Genomic DNA, 16,312 nt, shown 5'->3' on the forward strand with positions numbered 1-16,312 from the left:
AGACTTAACGATTTTGGTAGACTTGTGCGTTGTACTTCATGATATTGTAGACTTAATTGGTAGACTTATTTGGTAGACCATGTAGATTTATTTTCTGTCGTAAGACTGTAAAGGTAGACTTTTGAATTCGTAGACTTAGTTATGTAATTTATTTGACTGTAGACTTTTAATGTCGACTTATTCGTTTAACGTGTAGATTTAAATGGAATCGAGGAAATATGATTTCGTAGACTTATGTTGGATTTAGACTTATTATGTAAACCTCAGAAGAGGTAGACTTAGTGAGCAGACTTAATGTTATTAGAGGCAGATATATGGAAACGTAGTCCTAGACTTTTTGGTCTGTAGACTTAATAAAGTTATTTATGTGTGTGTAGACTTTTAGTTTAGACTTGTTCTTTGATAGTATAGACTTAATTGGAAACAAGGAAATCTGACTTCGTAGACTTATTGCCGATTTAGTCTTATTATGGAAACCTATGTATAGGTAGACTTATAGAGTAGACTTACTGTTTTTACAGATAGATTTTTTAATATGATGGTGTAGACTTGTTGGACGGTAGACTTAATCAAGTAATCTATTATAGTGTAGACTTTTAGTGTAGACTTGTTCTTCGACGAAGCAGACTTAAATGGAAATGAGGAAATATGACTTCGTAGACTTATTTTGGATTTAGACTTATTCTGTAAACCTCAGAAGAGGTAGACTTAGTGAGCAGACTTAATGTTATTGGAGGCAGATATATGGAAACGTAGTCCTAGACTTTTTGGTCTGTAGACTTTATAAAGTTATCTATGTCTGTGTAGACTTTTAGTTTAGACTTGTTCTTTGACAGTATAGACTTAAGTAGAAACGAGGAAATCTGACTTCGTAGACTTATTGCCGATTTAGACTTATTATGGAAACCTATGTAGAGGTAGACTTATAGAGTAGACTTACTGTTTTTACAGGCAGATTTTTTAATATGATGGTTTAGACTTGTTGGACGGTAGACTTAATCAAGTAATCTATTATAGTGTAGACTTTTAGTGTAGACTTGTTCTAGGAAATATGACTTCGTAGACTTATTTTGGATTTAGACTTATTCTGTAAACTTTAGAAGAGGTAGACTTAGTGAGCAGACTTAATGTTATTGGAGGCAGATATATGAAAACGTGGTCCTAGACTTTTTGATCTGTAGACTTAATAAAGTTATCTATGTCTGAGTAGACTTGTTACAGCCCAAACCCTTACCGGAACCGTTATTACAGATATCGGATTAAGGGAGAGTAGCCGTGCCGCGATGCAAGTCGATGAGCATTGTCTTCTGAACTCGCAGATTTGAGACCACCGACGCTTGCCAAGTCGAAGTCGAAGTCGAAGATTTGAGGCGACCGCCGCTTGCAAAGTCGAAGAGATCTGTCCGTTAAACCGGAATCTCGGGTTCCGACGACGCAAAGAGGGTGTCGGCCGTGGAGATAAAAGAAAGAAGAGAAGATGAAAAGTTACTTTTCAGTAAATGAGATAAATGAGATAAATAAATCTGATGTAAAATCTCAAAACTTTTCACCTCTTTTTTTAAAATGGCATAATCGTAATATTATGAGTTTTAAATGGGATACAAGTAATATCCAGGGTCCATTTTGTATCAAATGTAAAACTGGGTCTCTCTAGTAATATTAGGAAACTTTTGGTATATTTTAGGTAATTTCCCTTTTTCTTATGTTTCTTCATTAGTATAAAACCATGTTTTCTCTACATTATTATAAAACCATGTTTTCTCTACAGACTCTGCATTGGAAAAGGCAAATGACCACACAATGGTTAATTGACTAATTGTCGCTTTTTACTTAAATTAACAATTTGCTCTAATTTCTTTATTAAAAAAAATTGGAAGACATTAAGAAAACAAAAAAAAATAAAAGTGAGCACGTATTCGTCATTTGCAGATTATCATTTGCCATTTGTATTTGTAAATCTTTTCTCTATCTATCCTTTCCCCAAAGATTTGTAAGAACACCAAATCTCTCTCTCTATCTCTCAATTCCAGTTCCGTATATGTTTCTTGTTTCATATCTTTTAGATCATTCAATCCCTAATTCCTTCCTTTGTAAATTAATTAGATTAATGGACTTGGTCCTGTTTCCGGGTTATCGTCCATTGACATGTTCTTCACGAATGCTCAAAGGATCAACTTTTGTATTTGTTTATATTGGGTTTTTGTTTTTTTAAATTTTGAATCTTTAGTGTGGGGAATCCAAATACAGAAGGATGATATTGAAAGTATAAATCTTCCGACGATTCTTTCCTGTGATTGCCCCCATTTTTTTGTTCTGAAATCCACAATAATGTCGACGTTTAATAGTAAATTCAGTTTGGTTTCCTTAAGAAATATTGGAACTTTCTTTTTTTGTCTTCATTAGAACAAATTTGTTCGTGATGGGTAAATTTTTTGTTTGGTTCTATGTAGGATTTTGTTTGATGATTGTTGTTTCTTGAAAGAGCAATGAGCAATTATGCAGCCGGACTCGGTAAGCCTGGCTCAGGTATGACAAAACTAATTGATTATTCTGATTTTCACGATTGTGTGATGAATTTCATAAGATTCAGAGCAATTTCTGGAATTTTTTTCATGTTTTGTAGTTTTAGTTGATGTGGACAATTCACAAAATGGTTTTTAAGTTTCTTGGTTATGTTGTGACTCAATACATTTTGTGTATGTTTTTTAACAGGTAAAAGGAGGATAAGAGATCTTTTAAACCAACCTGATAACCGAGTCTGCGCTGATTGTGGCGCTTCTGATCCTAAATGGGCGTAAGTTATCACCGTTAAGCCTCCTCTCAATTTCTTATTTCAGAATTTGATTTCTTGTATGATCCTCATGTAGTTTCTTGATAAGCTGGAAACTTTTGATCATGTCTAATCAAAGCTAATATATGTATTGGCTATGCATATTCTTTGTTCGTTTAGCGGAAAAATCTACAACCTTCAAAGCCTAGCACCATTAAAGTTCTCACATTTTCTTAATCATGACCAAAAGCTACTAATACGTATTATGTGCTTGTGTCTTTAATTATGCATCTTTGTGTTAATTTGTTTCATATCGTTTTTGTTTCTGTTTTAATCAGTTAGTGGTTTCTTTTTCAGATCAGCAAATATCGGAGTATTCATTTGCTTAAAATGTTGCGGTGTGCACAGAAGCCTCGGCACTCATATCTCAAAGGTGATATAGCTTCTATTATATTTTGGTTTTTGGTTTGTTTGTTTGTCTCTTCTTCTCTTTATTACTCAAGAGAAACTGAATTCTTTTGATGTGTACTCATTTGTTTGGTTTCTCCAGGTCTTGTCTGTGACACTTGATGAATGGTCAGATGAGGAAGTCGACGCCATGATTGAAATTGGAGGAAATGCTTCTGCTAATTCAATTTACGAAGCTTTTGTACCCGAAGGAAGCTCCAAGCCTGGACCTGATGTTAGTCATGATCAGCGTATGAGATTCATTAGGTAGTGATTCAAAACACAAAAAAAAAAAAAAAAAGAAAGAAATCTTGAATCTTTGTTGAATGAATTACTCAAAATCTTGAATCTTTTGTTTAGGTCAAAATATGAACTCCAAGAGTTTCTGAAACCAAGCTTGCGGATTTCATCCGGGAAGTGCTCGAAAAAGAATTCAGCTTTTCTTACATCAAGTCTTTCTCGAAAGATCATGGATAGTTTTCGCACAAATTCATCATCAAAGAAGATAGTAAAGCTTCCAACTTGCAGCTTTTTGTTAACAGTTTCTTTGACATATATAATCTTCTTGTAGAGATCGATATGTAAAATTTGACAGTTTCAGGAAGGAATGGTAGAGTTTATTGGAATGTTGAAGGTGACTGTTAAGAAAGGTACTAACTTAGCCATCAGAGACATGATGTCAAGTGATCCATATGTTGTGTTGAATCTAGGGAAGCAAGTAAGTGATCTCTTTGTGTCTGTTTTTACTAACCTGCATCTATAGGACTTTTGTGTGAATCTTGAAATTATTGCCGTTCTTGGTTTAATGTTCAGAAACTTCAGACAACTGTTGTGAATAGTAATTTGAACCCGGTATGGAATCAAGAACTCATGCTATCCGTTCCTGAGAGCTATGGCCCAGTGAAATTGGTAAGCTAATCATATGCAGATGGAGTTTTCTACTGAATGAGTTGGGTTATCGATTAAAAGCTTACTGGGGGATCTCTGTGATTGCAGCAAGTGTACGATTATGATACATTTTCTGCAGATGATATAATGGGAGAAGCTGAGATTGATATCCAACCTCTGATAACATCTGCAATGGCATTTGGGGATCCTGAAATGTTTGGGGATATGCAGATTGGGAAGTGGCTAAAGTCGCATGATAATCCGCTTATAGATGACAGTATCATTAACATTGTCGATGGAAAAGTGAAGCAGGAGGTTCAAATCAAACTACAAAACGTAGAGTCTGGAGAATTAGAGCTAGAAATGGAATGGCTGCCACTTGACCAATAATCAATTAGTCTCATGTTGGTTCATGATTCCTTATGTTGTTACTATTTTCCGAGTTTTGATCTCACTTCACCAGAAGATGTTTTTGTTTGTTTGTTTGTTTGTTTATGTTTGTCTAAACCCAATGGGTTGTGTAACATCTTGATTGATGGAAAAGAAGAAAGATATATCATTTTAATTGCATACATTCTTCACCTGATATCATCAATGAATATACCAACCAAAGTCGTCTCTTCAACGCTTTAAACTTTCCACAAAACAAAATTAACTTGAAGGAGGAAACGTTATCTCCCTTGTTAAACCAAGGCATCATGCAGTTTCCCCTCAGACATCTCTTGTATTGTCCCTTGTTTTTACTGGGACAAATCCCCTATTTGCTATAAGCTCCTGATTATGAGGCAACAACATTCTCATTGAATCTCCAAGCATATTACTCTGAACTGATTCTGTATTAACCACACGGTTAAGGTTGAGAAGACAACCCAATAAGGCTTATGGAATAAGCACAAACATTTCACCTAAAGTCAAGAGATCCTTGCAAAAACCCCTTTTAAGGCATCAGACGTGCAAGAGATACGTATCACCGCTGCGTTCCAACAATACACAACCAACTCAGTAAAGAGAACCCAGGCAATGAGACTTGAGACCCAAGTGTGGACACTTAAGAGATTTACAAGTTATTTGGAGGAGAGAATCTGAAACTGACTAGGTTATCGCTCTCCGGTCATAATATGGGCGTGGAGGATGAATCCACCGTGACACTGACAAATCAAGTGATGACACTGACCAAAGAATATCTAGCAAAAGGTAAAACACTTAACCACAAACAAGCACATAAGAATGTTGAGACAGACGAGGATAAAGGCAGATATGATATATATTCAAATAGAGGAATTCGATTTGTCTTAGAACGAAAGGATAGATCAGAACGCAAACATAGTTCCATCAATTATTTATCTAGGGGCTTTACATGGCCCCAAAACACAGAACACGCGAAGTCTTTAAAGAAAGGAAACAGAAACGACTTTTAAAACCAGAGACGCACGAAATATGATTCTAGAGCCCACCACGAAGACGGAGGACCAAGTGAAGAGTCGACTCCTTCTGGATGTTGTAATCGGCCAAGGTGCGACCATCCTCGAGCTGCTTTCCAGCGAAGATGAGACGCTGCTGATCTGGAGGAATCCCTTCTTTGTCCTGGATCTTGGCCTTGACGTTGTCAATGGTGTCGGAGCTCTCGACTTCAAGGGTGATGGTCTTCCCGGTCAGGGTCTTGACGAAAATCTGCATACCACCACGGAGCCTGAGGACCAAGTGAAGAGTGGACTCCTTCTGAATGTTGTAATCGGCCAAGGTGCGACCATCCTCAAGCTGCTTTCCAGCGAAGATGAGACGCTGCTGGTCCGGAGGGATACCTTCCTTGTCCTGGATCTTGGCCTTCACGTTGTCGATGGTATCGGAGCTCTCAACCTCCAGTGTGATTGTCTTGCCGGTAAGAGTCTTCACAAAGATCTGCATACCACCACGAAGACGCAAGACCAAGTGAAGTGTTGACTCCTTCTGGATATTGTAATCGGCCAAGGTGCGACCATCCTCAAGCTGCTTGCCGGCGAAGATCAACCTCTGCTGGTCCGGGGGGATACCTTCCTTGTCTTGAATTTTGGCTTTCACGTTGTCGATGGTGTCAGAGCTCTCAACCTCCAAAGTAATGGTCTTTCCGGTCAAAGTTTTCACGAAGATTTGCATACCACCACGGAGCCTGAGCACTAGATGAAGGGTCGACTCCTTCTGGATGTTGTAGTCCGCAAGAGTACGGCCATCTTCGAGCTGCTTTCCGGCGAAGATCAACCTCTGCTGGTCTGGTGGGATTCCCTCCTTGTCTTGGATCTTAGCCTTCACGTTGTCGATGGTGTCAGAACTCTCGACCTCCAAAGTGATCGTCTTTCCCGTTAGGGTTTTGACGAAGATCTGCATACCACCACGGAGCCTGAGGACCAAGTGAAGGGTGGATTCCTTCTGGATGTTGTAATCGGCCAAAGTCCGGCCGTCTTCCAACTGCTTTCCGGCGAAGATAAGCCTCTGCTGATCCGGAGGAATTCCTTCCTTATCCTGGATTTTGGCTTTAACGTTATCGATGGTGTCAGAGCTTTCCACCTCGAGGGTGATAGTCTTGCCGGTGAGAGTCTTAACAAAGATCTGCATCTGAAATTCAGAAAATCGAAGATCAATAACCTAATTGTGAAATCAGACTCAGATCAATTGGAGACGAAACAATCGGCAACAATAAGAATTCGCTTCGATATTCCGAAATCAAAATCGCGTAAACAAGAATCAGACTCGATCAAAAATTAATAACAGAAATCTGGAAAAAATCACGGATCGACAGATAAGAACACAGATCTATGAATTACACGAACCCTAATCGAAAATCAAGAGAGGATCTATTTGGTGAAACTGAAATATTCGCCTTCTTTAACCGAATCAAATTCAAAGAGAAGTAAGAGAATCAACTGCGATCCAACGAAACACGCGTAATCGAAGAAGAAATCAGAAATTTACCTTGATCGTAAGTCGCGTTGGAGAATTGAGATAAGTGTTTTTGATTTAGAAAATCGAATTGTGAAGACGAAGAGGACTTAAGTTATTGATTTATAGAAAAGGATGAGTAGTCGAGGACCATATTAGGTCACGAGAAAGGTATGGCGGTCAAGCAATAAGCAATCAAAAATCGACACGTGTGTAAAATTACGTGTCGTGAGCGTTGTTTACACGCAACCTAAATTAATATCATTGCCTTAATTTTTAGGTGAGGAAAAGTATTTTTGTGCTTTGAGTTGATGATAACCACTATCCGTGTTCCGGCAGCAACCTCTTTTAACGCCGTTTCTTACTAATTCGTCGACAACCACAATTTCTAACGGCCGTAACAGAAGCCGACGTTATGATTTAACGATCGTCACGATCGATGTTATTATCTTTCTATACTTTTAATCAACGAAGGGGCGAAAAATGCCAATAATTTAAAGCATGGGTATCAAAGTCTATCTCGTCTTTTCGAGAATTCCTTTTCTTTTGTTATTTGTATTTTTTTTAGTTTTGTGATGCAAGTGGGCTTTTAATTTTGGATTTATTATATTAGGAAATTTTGGGAAATAACCCACACTTGTTTAGAAAACTAAAGTTATTGGATACATGCATGAACCTTGGGGGACATCTCATATTTCCCATTTAAAACAAAAAACAAAATATTTGCATTTTTTGCATCCGAGAATGATTTTCTTATAAACGGCCCATATTAACCTTGTTAATACAACACACTGAAAGCAGCTATGAAAACGCAGCGTTTTAAAAAGTATGATCCGGCCCATTAACCTAAATCGTTGACCCGGTTCTGTTCCTCCCCCATTTTTTTTTTTTTTTTTTGTTCCTCCCCCAATTTCAATGCCCATTCGAATTCTCAGCGTGAATTATTTCTCTCTCAGGCGATATTCTTCGTCTCCTTTTTTGTTGTTCGATTTCTCGATGTGAATTTGCTGAGATTTGTTATGGAAGTTTCAGTTTCACCTAAAACTATGTGGTTGTTAAGTTTCTCGTTAAATCGGACATTGAGACTTGAGAGAATCGATTTGGGTGTAAAATGGTTAGTTCTGCGTAAACACTAAGTTACATTACCATAAGCCATCATAATTGAGATTCTGCTTCGTCTCTTCTGTTGCTTACGTATCTGGAAACTCCTTTATGATCTGTTCTTAGGAAGAAGGAAACTTATCCATTGGTAGTTATACTAAAAGTATTCGTAGTCACATTGGTTATTTTTTTATTTTTTATTTTTTTGGTAAAACACATTGGTTATTTTGCTTGATAAGATCTGCTCTTCTCTGTGAAAGATATGATTTTACATTATTTCCATTGATGTCGCAGGAGATTTCTAATTTTGTTCTTCTAGAAGTAAAATATTTCTGAAAGTGAGTTCTTTAGCTCATCATGGCTAATGTTTCATTCTCTATCATGTTTTTGAGTTGGTGGGTTTTCAAAATTGTGTTTGATGCGGTTAAGCTTTGACCAGATTTGGACAAACATTCCTAAACGAATACTAGAAAAAAAACATTATTGTCAACATTTTGAACATTTAATACAAAAACATTTGATCTTGTACTACTAGTAGTAAACACTCCCAATGTAGGTGCTAACATTACTATATTTTGATGTAAAACGTTTGATCTTGTACCTCCTATATGCCAGATCATTGAAGAATCTCATAAATGTTATTTAGACCACCCGATCCTAAAGTTACCTTGGAGAATGCACAGAGCTCATTTTTGTGAAGCTTGATCGCTGCTTTCGACAAGAGGTATTTTAATAACAGCAAATTCCCAATTTCAGCTCAAATTTCTTATGGGTTGTTACAATATTTGCAGAAAGCTGTAAAACGGAAAGCAAGAAACTTTAAGAAAGATTGAAAGGTGAAAAGGAAAGAGCAGATTGCAGAGAGGTCAACTAAAATTAAAGACCAGTTAAAACAGTATAATGCTTCTTCGTACCCTAAACTTTCACTAGGATAATATCCACAGAAATTTTTTTTGTTGCACAATTTATTTTTTTGAAAGAATGTAAAATTGTATTCAATCAAAAAACTGTTTTACATCAAGTGCATCATTGTTTTAAGTGGTGAAAAGAAAAATATTACATCAGAGTCTGGTGCCAAACCAGTAAACCAGACCATTTTCATAGTCCTTCACTCCCTTAGATCGAATAGAGCTTAGACGATTTCAAATCGTCTTATCAATAACCTTTATCAATCTCTGAGGTGGAGAGGGGTTTTCTCCATGCCGCTGCGCGTTCCTTTCTCTCCATAGACCGTAGATTGTTGCTTGGAAAACATATCTAAGGATAAATAGAGAGGTTTTGTCGATGTTGTGGTCTCTAAGAATGCGCAAGATGTCATCCCAGTTGCAAGTGTATGTGTTGGTGAGAATGCCTTTGACGAGTGGTTCGCAAACCTGTTTCGCATAGGCACACTCAAAAAAGAGATCTTGTCGTGTCTCCAAAGGGTGATGACATAAGGAACAAGATGTGTCCACATTTGCATTCCAATATAGGATGCAATCCCCTGTGGCCAATCTGTCGTGCATTGCAGTCCAAAGCAAAAAACTGTACTTTGGAGTTGCGTATTTAAACCAGACAGTGTCGCTCCAATCGCACCGGAGGTGGTGTTCCCTTATGATCATCCAAGTTTCTTTGGATTTAAATCTGTCCTTGTAAACGCCAGGTCTACACATCCATTTAGCCACATCTTCCACACCTGCAGCCGCGTTAGTTTTTGCGTTTTCGATCTCCTCTTCAACTCTGTTTAGCAGAGTATGTCGATGACGACGCCGTCTGTGCGTGAGGAATGCATCTTCAAGGGTTGATTCTAGAGGAATGCCCAAGTCGATGCACTCTCTAACTCCCAAAGACTCGATGAGTCTCCCCTGCGACGACCAGTGATCATACCAGAAGGATGTATTACTGCCACTCTTAACTTCAACCCGGTGAAAATCCCTTGCCCGAGGCCGAAATTTCAGAATTTTTCGCCACATCCATGAACCAGCATTCTGTTTATCTCCTACAGACCAGAAGGTATCCTTTCGTATCAGATACATAAAAACCCACTTCTTCCATAGTGATTGATTTGGTGAGAGTAATCGCCAGATCAACTTCAGACCACTAACTGTATTGACCTCCTTGAGTGGCCTTAAACCAAGACCTCCTTCGGTTTTCTTTCGAGTGATCATATTCCATGCCACTTTTGATTTGTTTGTATTCAAGCTTGGACCAGACCATAGAAAAGCAGCGCAGAGTTTCTCTATCTCGCGGACACAGGCACTCGGTAGACGGTAAGCATTCATCCAAAAGTTCGTTATGCTCATCAAAACTGACCGAATTAGTTGAAGACGCCCTGCATACGAGAGCTGTCGAATTGTCCAAGAGCTGATTCTTCCTCGAATCTTTTCGATCAGGGGCTTGTAATCTCCAACTGTCATACACTTTGTCAAGAGTGGTAGGCCTAGGTATCGCACAGGCAGCTGACCTGAGGCAAAAAGAAAATTTGCAAGAATGGCTTCTCGCTCAGTTTGTGATATACCTGCCATATAGATCGTCGATTTTTCCACACTGATTTGAAGACCTGATAGCCTTGCAAACTGGCGGAAGACCTTTAGAACTCCATCGATCGATCTTTGTTTCCCATCTGTGAAAACCATAACATCATCTGCGAAGCATAAGTGAGTGAGAGAGAGATTTTGACAACGAGGATGATAGCCAATTTCCCTTCTCTTTGCCGCAGCATCAAGCATTTTTGTCAGAACATTCATACTCATGACAAATAGCGACAATAAAGTCTTTTCCAATCGTTTTCCAGGCTGCTCGAAAAAACTCGCTAGTATACCCATCAGGGCCGGGAGATTTGTTCGATGGCATACTAAACAGAACCTTTGTTATTTCCTCCTCTGTCACTTCTTTCACAAGTAGGTTACTATCCTCAGCCGTACAGCGAAAGTCTAGCAGTTCCTCCAATTTATGAATCGATGGTTCCTCCAGGTCAACAGGTTTGTGGGTGAGAAACTCATGAAAGAAGCGCTCGGCTTCCTCTTTGATCTCACCCTGAGTTTTCACGATGTCACCATTTGAGCATAGAATCTCCCTTATGCCATTTCTTGCCTCTCTGACCTTAACTGCATTGTGGAAAACCTTTGTGTTCTGATCACCAACCTCTAACCAGTGTAATTTAGCTTTTTGTTTGTAGAACTCCTCCTCAAGAGTTGCTACCCTCTGCCACCTCTCAAAAGCCTCTGCCTCCTCTCTTATACGATCTGGTGTCGGGTTTATAAATGTTGCGCCCTGCTTCTCACACAGCGCCTGAAAAGCCAGCTTTGATCTTAACGCTAAGTTCCCAAACTTCCTTTTACTCAAGTCCCGAATGCCCGGTTTCAAGGTTTTCAGCTTTTTCGAAAATCGGTATAGAGCAGAGGTGGAGTGGAAAAGCGCCTCTGTTTTAGACCAGTGTTCTGCAACTAATGGTGCAAACTCAGCCATTCCTCCGACTGAATTAATAAATTTGAATGGCCGCTTCTTCCTTGTGCCCTGAGAACCCATTTGAATCCGACATCGCAAGTGGTCTGAACAGCCCCCTGACTCGAACACACAATAAGCTTGCGAGTGATGATAGAGCCATATGTCATTTACTAAAACTCGGTCAAGTTTTTTGCAAATGAGGCCCTTTTCCCGCTTGTTGCACCAAGTGAAAAGTGGTCCATGATCTCCCATATCAGGTAAAGAGCAATGCCTTACAACTTCCTGAAAATCTCTCATTCCCATTGAGATGTTTGGCGAATTTTCAAAATTGGAGTGCTCTTCAGTCTCCAAAATCTCATTAAAATCACCCATGATCATCCAAGGTTTATTACGAAACATTGGTGAATCTTGGTGATGTTTCATATCTTCCCACAGACTCTTTCTCCCCTCAATCGTATTCAGTGCATAGACGAAACAGCAGAAAAATTCTTCTTCAGCTCCATCAGCTAACACCGAGCAGGTTACCATCTGTTCGCTTTTGAAAACAGGGGACAAGCGAACCGTTGGTCTCCAAAGAATCCAAATGCGTCCAAGATGATTATATTCATAGTTTGCCATGAAAGACCAGTCCCTGAAATGCGAACCTACAATCTTCCCAGCTTTAATTTCCCTTACTCTCGTCTCCAACAAGCAACCAAACTGCATATCTGTTTCCCGAAACCAGTCCCGAACTATGGAATGTTTAAAGGTTTTGTTGAATCCGCGCATTCCAACAGAAACTCGACATTTAGTTATTTTTGCGAGAGACTTTTTTTCCCACAGCAGTAAGGGTATCCTTAGATGCCTGAGTAGAAGTCTCCACCAAGAACTTGTGCTTGTTTTTGGAATCACGTGGAAGAGATTGTCTTACCAAAGTAGCTTCGACATTGTCTCTTTCAGGTTTTCCCGAGTGTTGCTCTTTTTGTTTTTGCGGATGGATCGTTGGAGGAACAGATTGCTGATGGATGTCAGTGGTCACCTGCCCTTCCTCTTCTAAAATTTCCCCTTCCTCTCCCGATTTGCTGAGGATATCAAACTTTGATGCAGAAATATGAGCTTCATCAGCCACCGTATGCATCTTTTTTGGACTTCTGCCCCCCTTTGCAGGTGAAACGGTTGTCCATTGCTCTGCTTTATCAGCTGTGTTCTCTGCACTCTCGCTATTATCCCCTTTTTCAATAAGTTCAACACCCTCTACCGAGGCTGATTTGGTCTGAAGTGTAAGAACCTCCTCAGGCTCTTTGCGGATTTCACCCTCTTCTGGTTCTGCAGTTTCCTCCTCAATACTATCATCCACCCGTTTTTTCTTATGAATCACACAAGACGAAACTAAATGTCCCCATTTGTTACACGTGTTGCACTTTGGTGGAAGCCAGGGGTATGAGAATTCCAGCAGTGATTCATTGCCATTTTTAGAGAATTTTATTGTCTTGGGCAATTCTTTAGTGAGATTTGCATTGACAAACACCTTTGCTATCTCAAAACTTGAACAAGCTGCAGTTTCTGGGTGGAGATGTTTTGGTTCCCCAACTGTGCTGGTGATAAAACTCAATCCCTTCCAGGAAAACATGTTCATGGGAACTTTTCGCAAGTGCGCCCACATTGGAATAGACGTCAGCTCCGGGATATCTTCCTCCGTGAAGGGAGACCACTTTGTTACGACCATAGGGATCGCTGCAATATTCCACATTCCGCGATGCAGAACACAGGCTCTGATCTGCGGATTTGGGATCTTGAATTTCATCGTTGTGGAGTTGATTACCTCAATATCCACTTTCTGTGAGTTTTCACCCTGGTTCCAAATTTTGTTCACGATCACATGAACTTTAGCGACATGAGGCGCCGCCGATAAAAACTTTCCGATCACGAAATCTTCCCATAAGGGCGAAGCATTTTCGAAAACCTCATCAGGCACTTCCACTGAACCATGACCCTCGTCATCTGAAATCACCACTTCGTATTGCTTTAGAACATTCTTATTCTGCACCACTTAAGCAAAGGTAGCTGCCTGCGTAGACAGAGGCTGTGTTGGAGGATCCCCGGAGCCTCCAGCGAGGCCATCGCCACCGTAGCTGCGTCGGCGAGCTAACTTGAGATGGAAGAAAAGGGCAAAAGCCCTAATCGCCTCCAAAATCGCACCCTTAGAAAAACGCACCGTTTCAAGCTTTTTAACACCACTGCATTATTACACATAAACAGGCATATACTGATATACCGTTGCACAATTTATCATAGTTATTGTTTTATTTATGTATTGAATTACAATACTGCTACAAAGCTTTTTTTTAATCTAAAGAGTGGTGACCTAAGAGCCACCGGGTAATATGTCCCGGAGATATCTCAATTGTATCTCCATGATTAACACCGTTCACCAGAATATGTCACTGACTGTGGATAACGAAATCCCCTTCTTGAGGCAGATTTAACTGATGCGTTTGCTGAATCTTAACCAACTCTTTCCTCAGTGTTTCTACGTTTGCCCTCAGGTTCACATCCACCAAAATCTCACTCTCTGCTTTACTCTCTCCAGAATATGGCAACATAAATACTGGAACGTTAATGATCTCTTTGATTGAGTTTGATGATGGAGATTTCTTGGTTTGAAGTACTTGAGCTGTGACAATCAAATTTGATCATTGATGATATGTTCTGTTGAGTTTGACTGTGAAAATTGCTCGGGTTGAATCACTTGCTCGTTGTTCCTTACCGTTGATGATTTTTTCAATAGTCACGGGGCAAAAAGCTAGATTTTTCGTGAAGTTTTCATTTTCAAAGACAAGTCTTGACCGTAAATAATGCCTCCAATTTAGCTTGACGGTAAATGGAGATTGCTTGGCTTTATGACGTTTTTTATCAACCGGTCGGCAGGCTGTGTTAGTTCTTTTTGGGTACTCGGTTTGGTTTTGCTTTATTTAGTAAATTCATCTTAGATCCAAGCCTAAATTTTATATTTTGTCAATCTCAAAAGTCAAAAGTAAAACCTTTCATTATTTTGTAAACTCATCTATGTAACATATCTCTTCATTTCACTATTTGCTTCAATCAAAATAAGAGCGATCTATATGATTATTGATTCTGCACAGAATCTCAAATATTGTATACTAGATAAGGATCCTTATATATGCGAGTTTATAGTTAATTATTTTAACCGTAATAACACTATAAACAAAAACTAAAAATCAGATCATTTGTGAAATAATTAATATCAAATTATCAAACTGTTTATATAGAAATGAAAAATAAATTTTTTTTAAAAATTAGTAATTCATTCTTTAGTCTTATTATTCTAAATGTGAAAACTAAAACAAAAAAAATTCTTTTATTAACTTATTTTTTAGAATAAAATTAAGTTTTCTATTTTTTGTTTTTTGTTTAATTATTTTTTATGATTAATACTAGATAAGTATATGCATATATGCAGATTTGTACCATAATATTTTATAAATTATATAAAATGTATAACGTGTTTTATAAACCATAAACCATAAAAAATATTCTACGTGTTTATGGTTTGTACTATTATATTTTATAAACCATAAACACGTATTCTAAGCACTTGCATATATGCAAGTTTGTACTATAATATTTTATAAACTATAAAAAAATATTCTACGTGTTTATGATTTATAAAACATATATTTTAAGCACCTACATATATGCACATTTGTACTATAATATTTTATAAACCATAGAAAATGTTCTATATGTTTATGGGTTATAAATCATGTATTCCAAAATACGTGTTTATTTGTTCTCAGATCATGAGCGGAGTCGAGGAGTCGTATGTTTTCTTTATGATTTCTGCAGGAGATCTGGTGATTTTTGCGAGACATATGGTGATTTCTGAAATTTGGTGATTGATGCATTTAAGGTTAAGGCTCAGACACTAAACGTTTATGAGAAGTTCAATTACTTAGTTAAACCAGTTGGGAAAATCTAGAAGCTGGATACGAAAGATGAGAAAAACCACTACTTCAGATATGAATCTAAAGTCGTGCCGAATTCGGAAAAGGTATAAAAATAAAAAGAATACAATGAACAAAAAATTAATAATATCATCGTCCTAATTTCGTACAAAACTAATAATAACTTACATCATGTATCCAACAATAAATAAAAATGATAGTAAACAACAAAAGTTTATTAAACACACAAAATTTTCTCTCATTCATTTTTACAAACTCACTAATCAAACTTTCAAAACCAAACTTTTAACCAGATCTCTTTTGATCGATTAAATAGTCAAATCACTCAATCTCTCTTGTTACATATTCGAATGAAGTTAATACTTTATCAATTTCCACTAAAATCATTTGATCATTTCCATTCACAAAACTACCATACATATCTAAAAATTCAAAACATACTTTCTAAAACTTGATAAATTAGCCAATTATTTGAGATTGTTTATTAATTTAATCTAAGTTACAAATAAAACAAAATCTAATATTAGATGAAAGAAATTTATAACTAATATAAATATTTAACAAAATTAACAAATTGAAAATGTAATTGTTATGGCAAAAAAATGCACAAGTTTTCAAAACTTTAGCGATAGTTGAAAATGGTGAATTAATAAATTTAAAACTTAATTTATCTAATTGATTAGGCGTTCATATGAGACAATTTTATCCTAATTTTTGTTCTATTGATACCCTAATTTTTGTTCTATTGATACTGTAAAAATTAAAAGTTAGTAATTAATCAAATAAAACATTCACAAATTTA

At 37.7% G+C, this 16,312-nt stretch overlaps 3 protein-coding genes and 1 long non-coding RNA gene across 6 annotated transcripts; 2 read left to right on the forward strand and 2 right to left on the reverse strand.

The window, feature by feature from the left end:
* The first annotated feature begins 1,800 nt into the window (after window positions 1–1,800).
* Window positions 1,801–4,675, forward strand: LOC18015038 (probable ADP-ribosylation factor GTPase-activating protein AGD13). Of its 3 annotated transcripts, none has more exons than XM_006396545.2 (9): window positions 1,801–1,990; window positions 2,451–2,526; window positions 2,713–2,794; window positions 3,128–3,203; window positions 3,321–3,484; window positions 3,578–3,725; window positions 3,813–3,935; window positions 4,031–4,126; window positions 4,214–4,675. In XM_006396545.2, the coding sequence occupies exons 2-9, from the start codon at window positions 2,487–2,489 to the stop codon at window positions 4,493–4,495; spliced, it is 1,011 nt and encodes a 336-aa protein (XP_006396608.1). In that variant the 5' UTR covers window positions 1,801–1,990; window positions 2,451–2,486; the 3' UTR covers window positions 4,496–4,675. The 3 variants fall into 3 exon arrangements, with proteins under 3 accessions (XP_006396608.1, XP_006396607.1, XP_024010489.1); XM_006396544.2 differs by having other exon boundaries at window positions 3,819–3,935; XM_024154721.1 differs by lacking the exon at window positions 1,801–1,990 and having other exon boundaries at window positions 2,007–2,526.
* Window positions 4,676–5,349: 674 nt separating this feature from the next.
* LOC18015039 (polyubiquitin) lies at window positions 5,350–7,164 on the reverse strand. Its single transcript, XM_006396549.2, has 2 exons — window positions 7,052–7,164; window positions 5,350–6,694 (listed from the first exon to the last, which is right to left on the reverse strand). The coding sequence occupies exon 2, from the start codon at window positions 6,692–6,694 to the stop codon at window positions 5,549–5,551; it is 1,146 nt and encodes a 381-aa protein (XP_006396612.1). The 5' UTR covers window positions 7,052–7,164; the 3' UTR covers window positions 5,350–5,548.
* Window positions 7,165–7,940: 776 nt separating this feature from the next.
* Window positions 7,941–9,059, forward strand: LOC112085503. The gene is made up of 3 exons (XR_002898802.1): window positions 7,941–8,132; window positions 8,735–8,843; window positions 8,911–9,059. It is a non-coding gene; the product is annotated as an uncharacterized LOC112085503 (long non-coding RNA).
* Window positions 9,060–9,261: 202 nt separating this feature from the next.
* LOC112085147 lies at window positions 9,262–10,734 on the reverse strand. Its single transcript, XM_024154174.1, has one exon. The coding sequence runs from the start codon at window positions 10,732–10,734 to the stop codon at window positions 9,262–9,264; it is 1,473 nt and encodes a 490-aa protein (XP_024009942.1).
* Between the last annotated feature and the right edge of the window lie 5,578 nt (window positions 10,735–16,312).

The sequence above is a fragment of the Eutrema salsugineum genome, unplaced genomic scaffold (genome assembly GCF_000478725.1).
Source record: "Eutrema salsugineum unplaced genomic scaffold, Eutsalg1_0 scaffold_3, whole genome shotgun sequence".
NCBI lineage: Eukaryota > Viridiplantae > Streptophyta > Magnoliopsida > Brassicales > Brassicaceae > Eutrema > Eutrema salsugineum.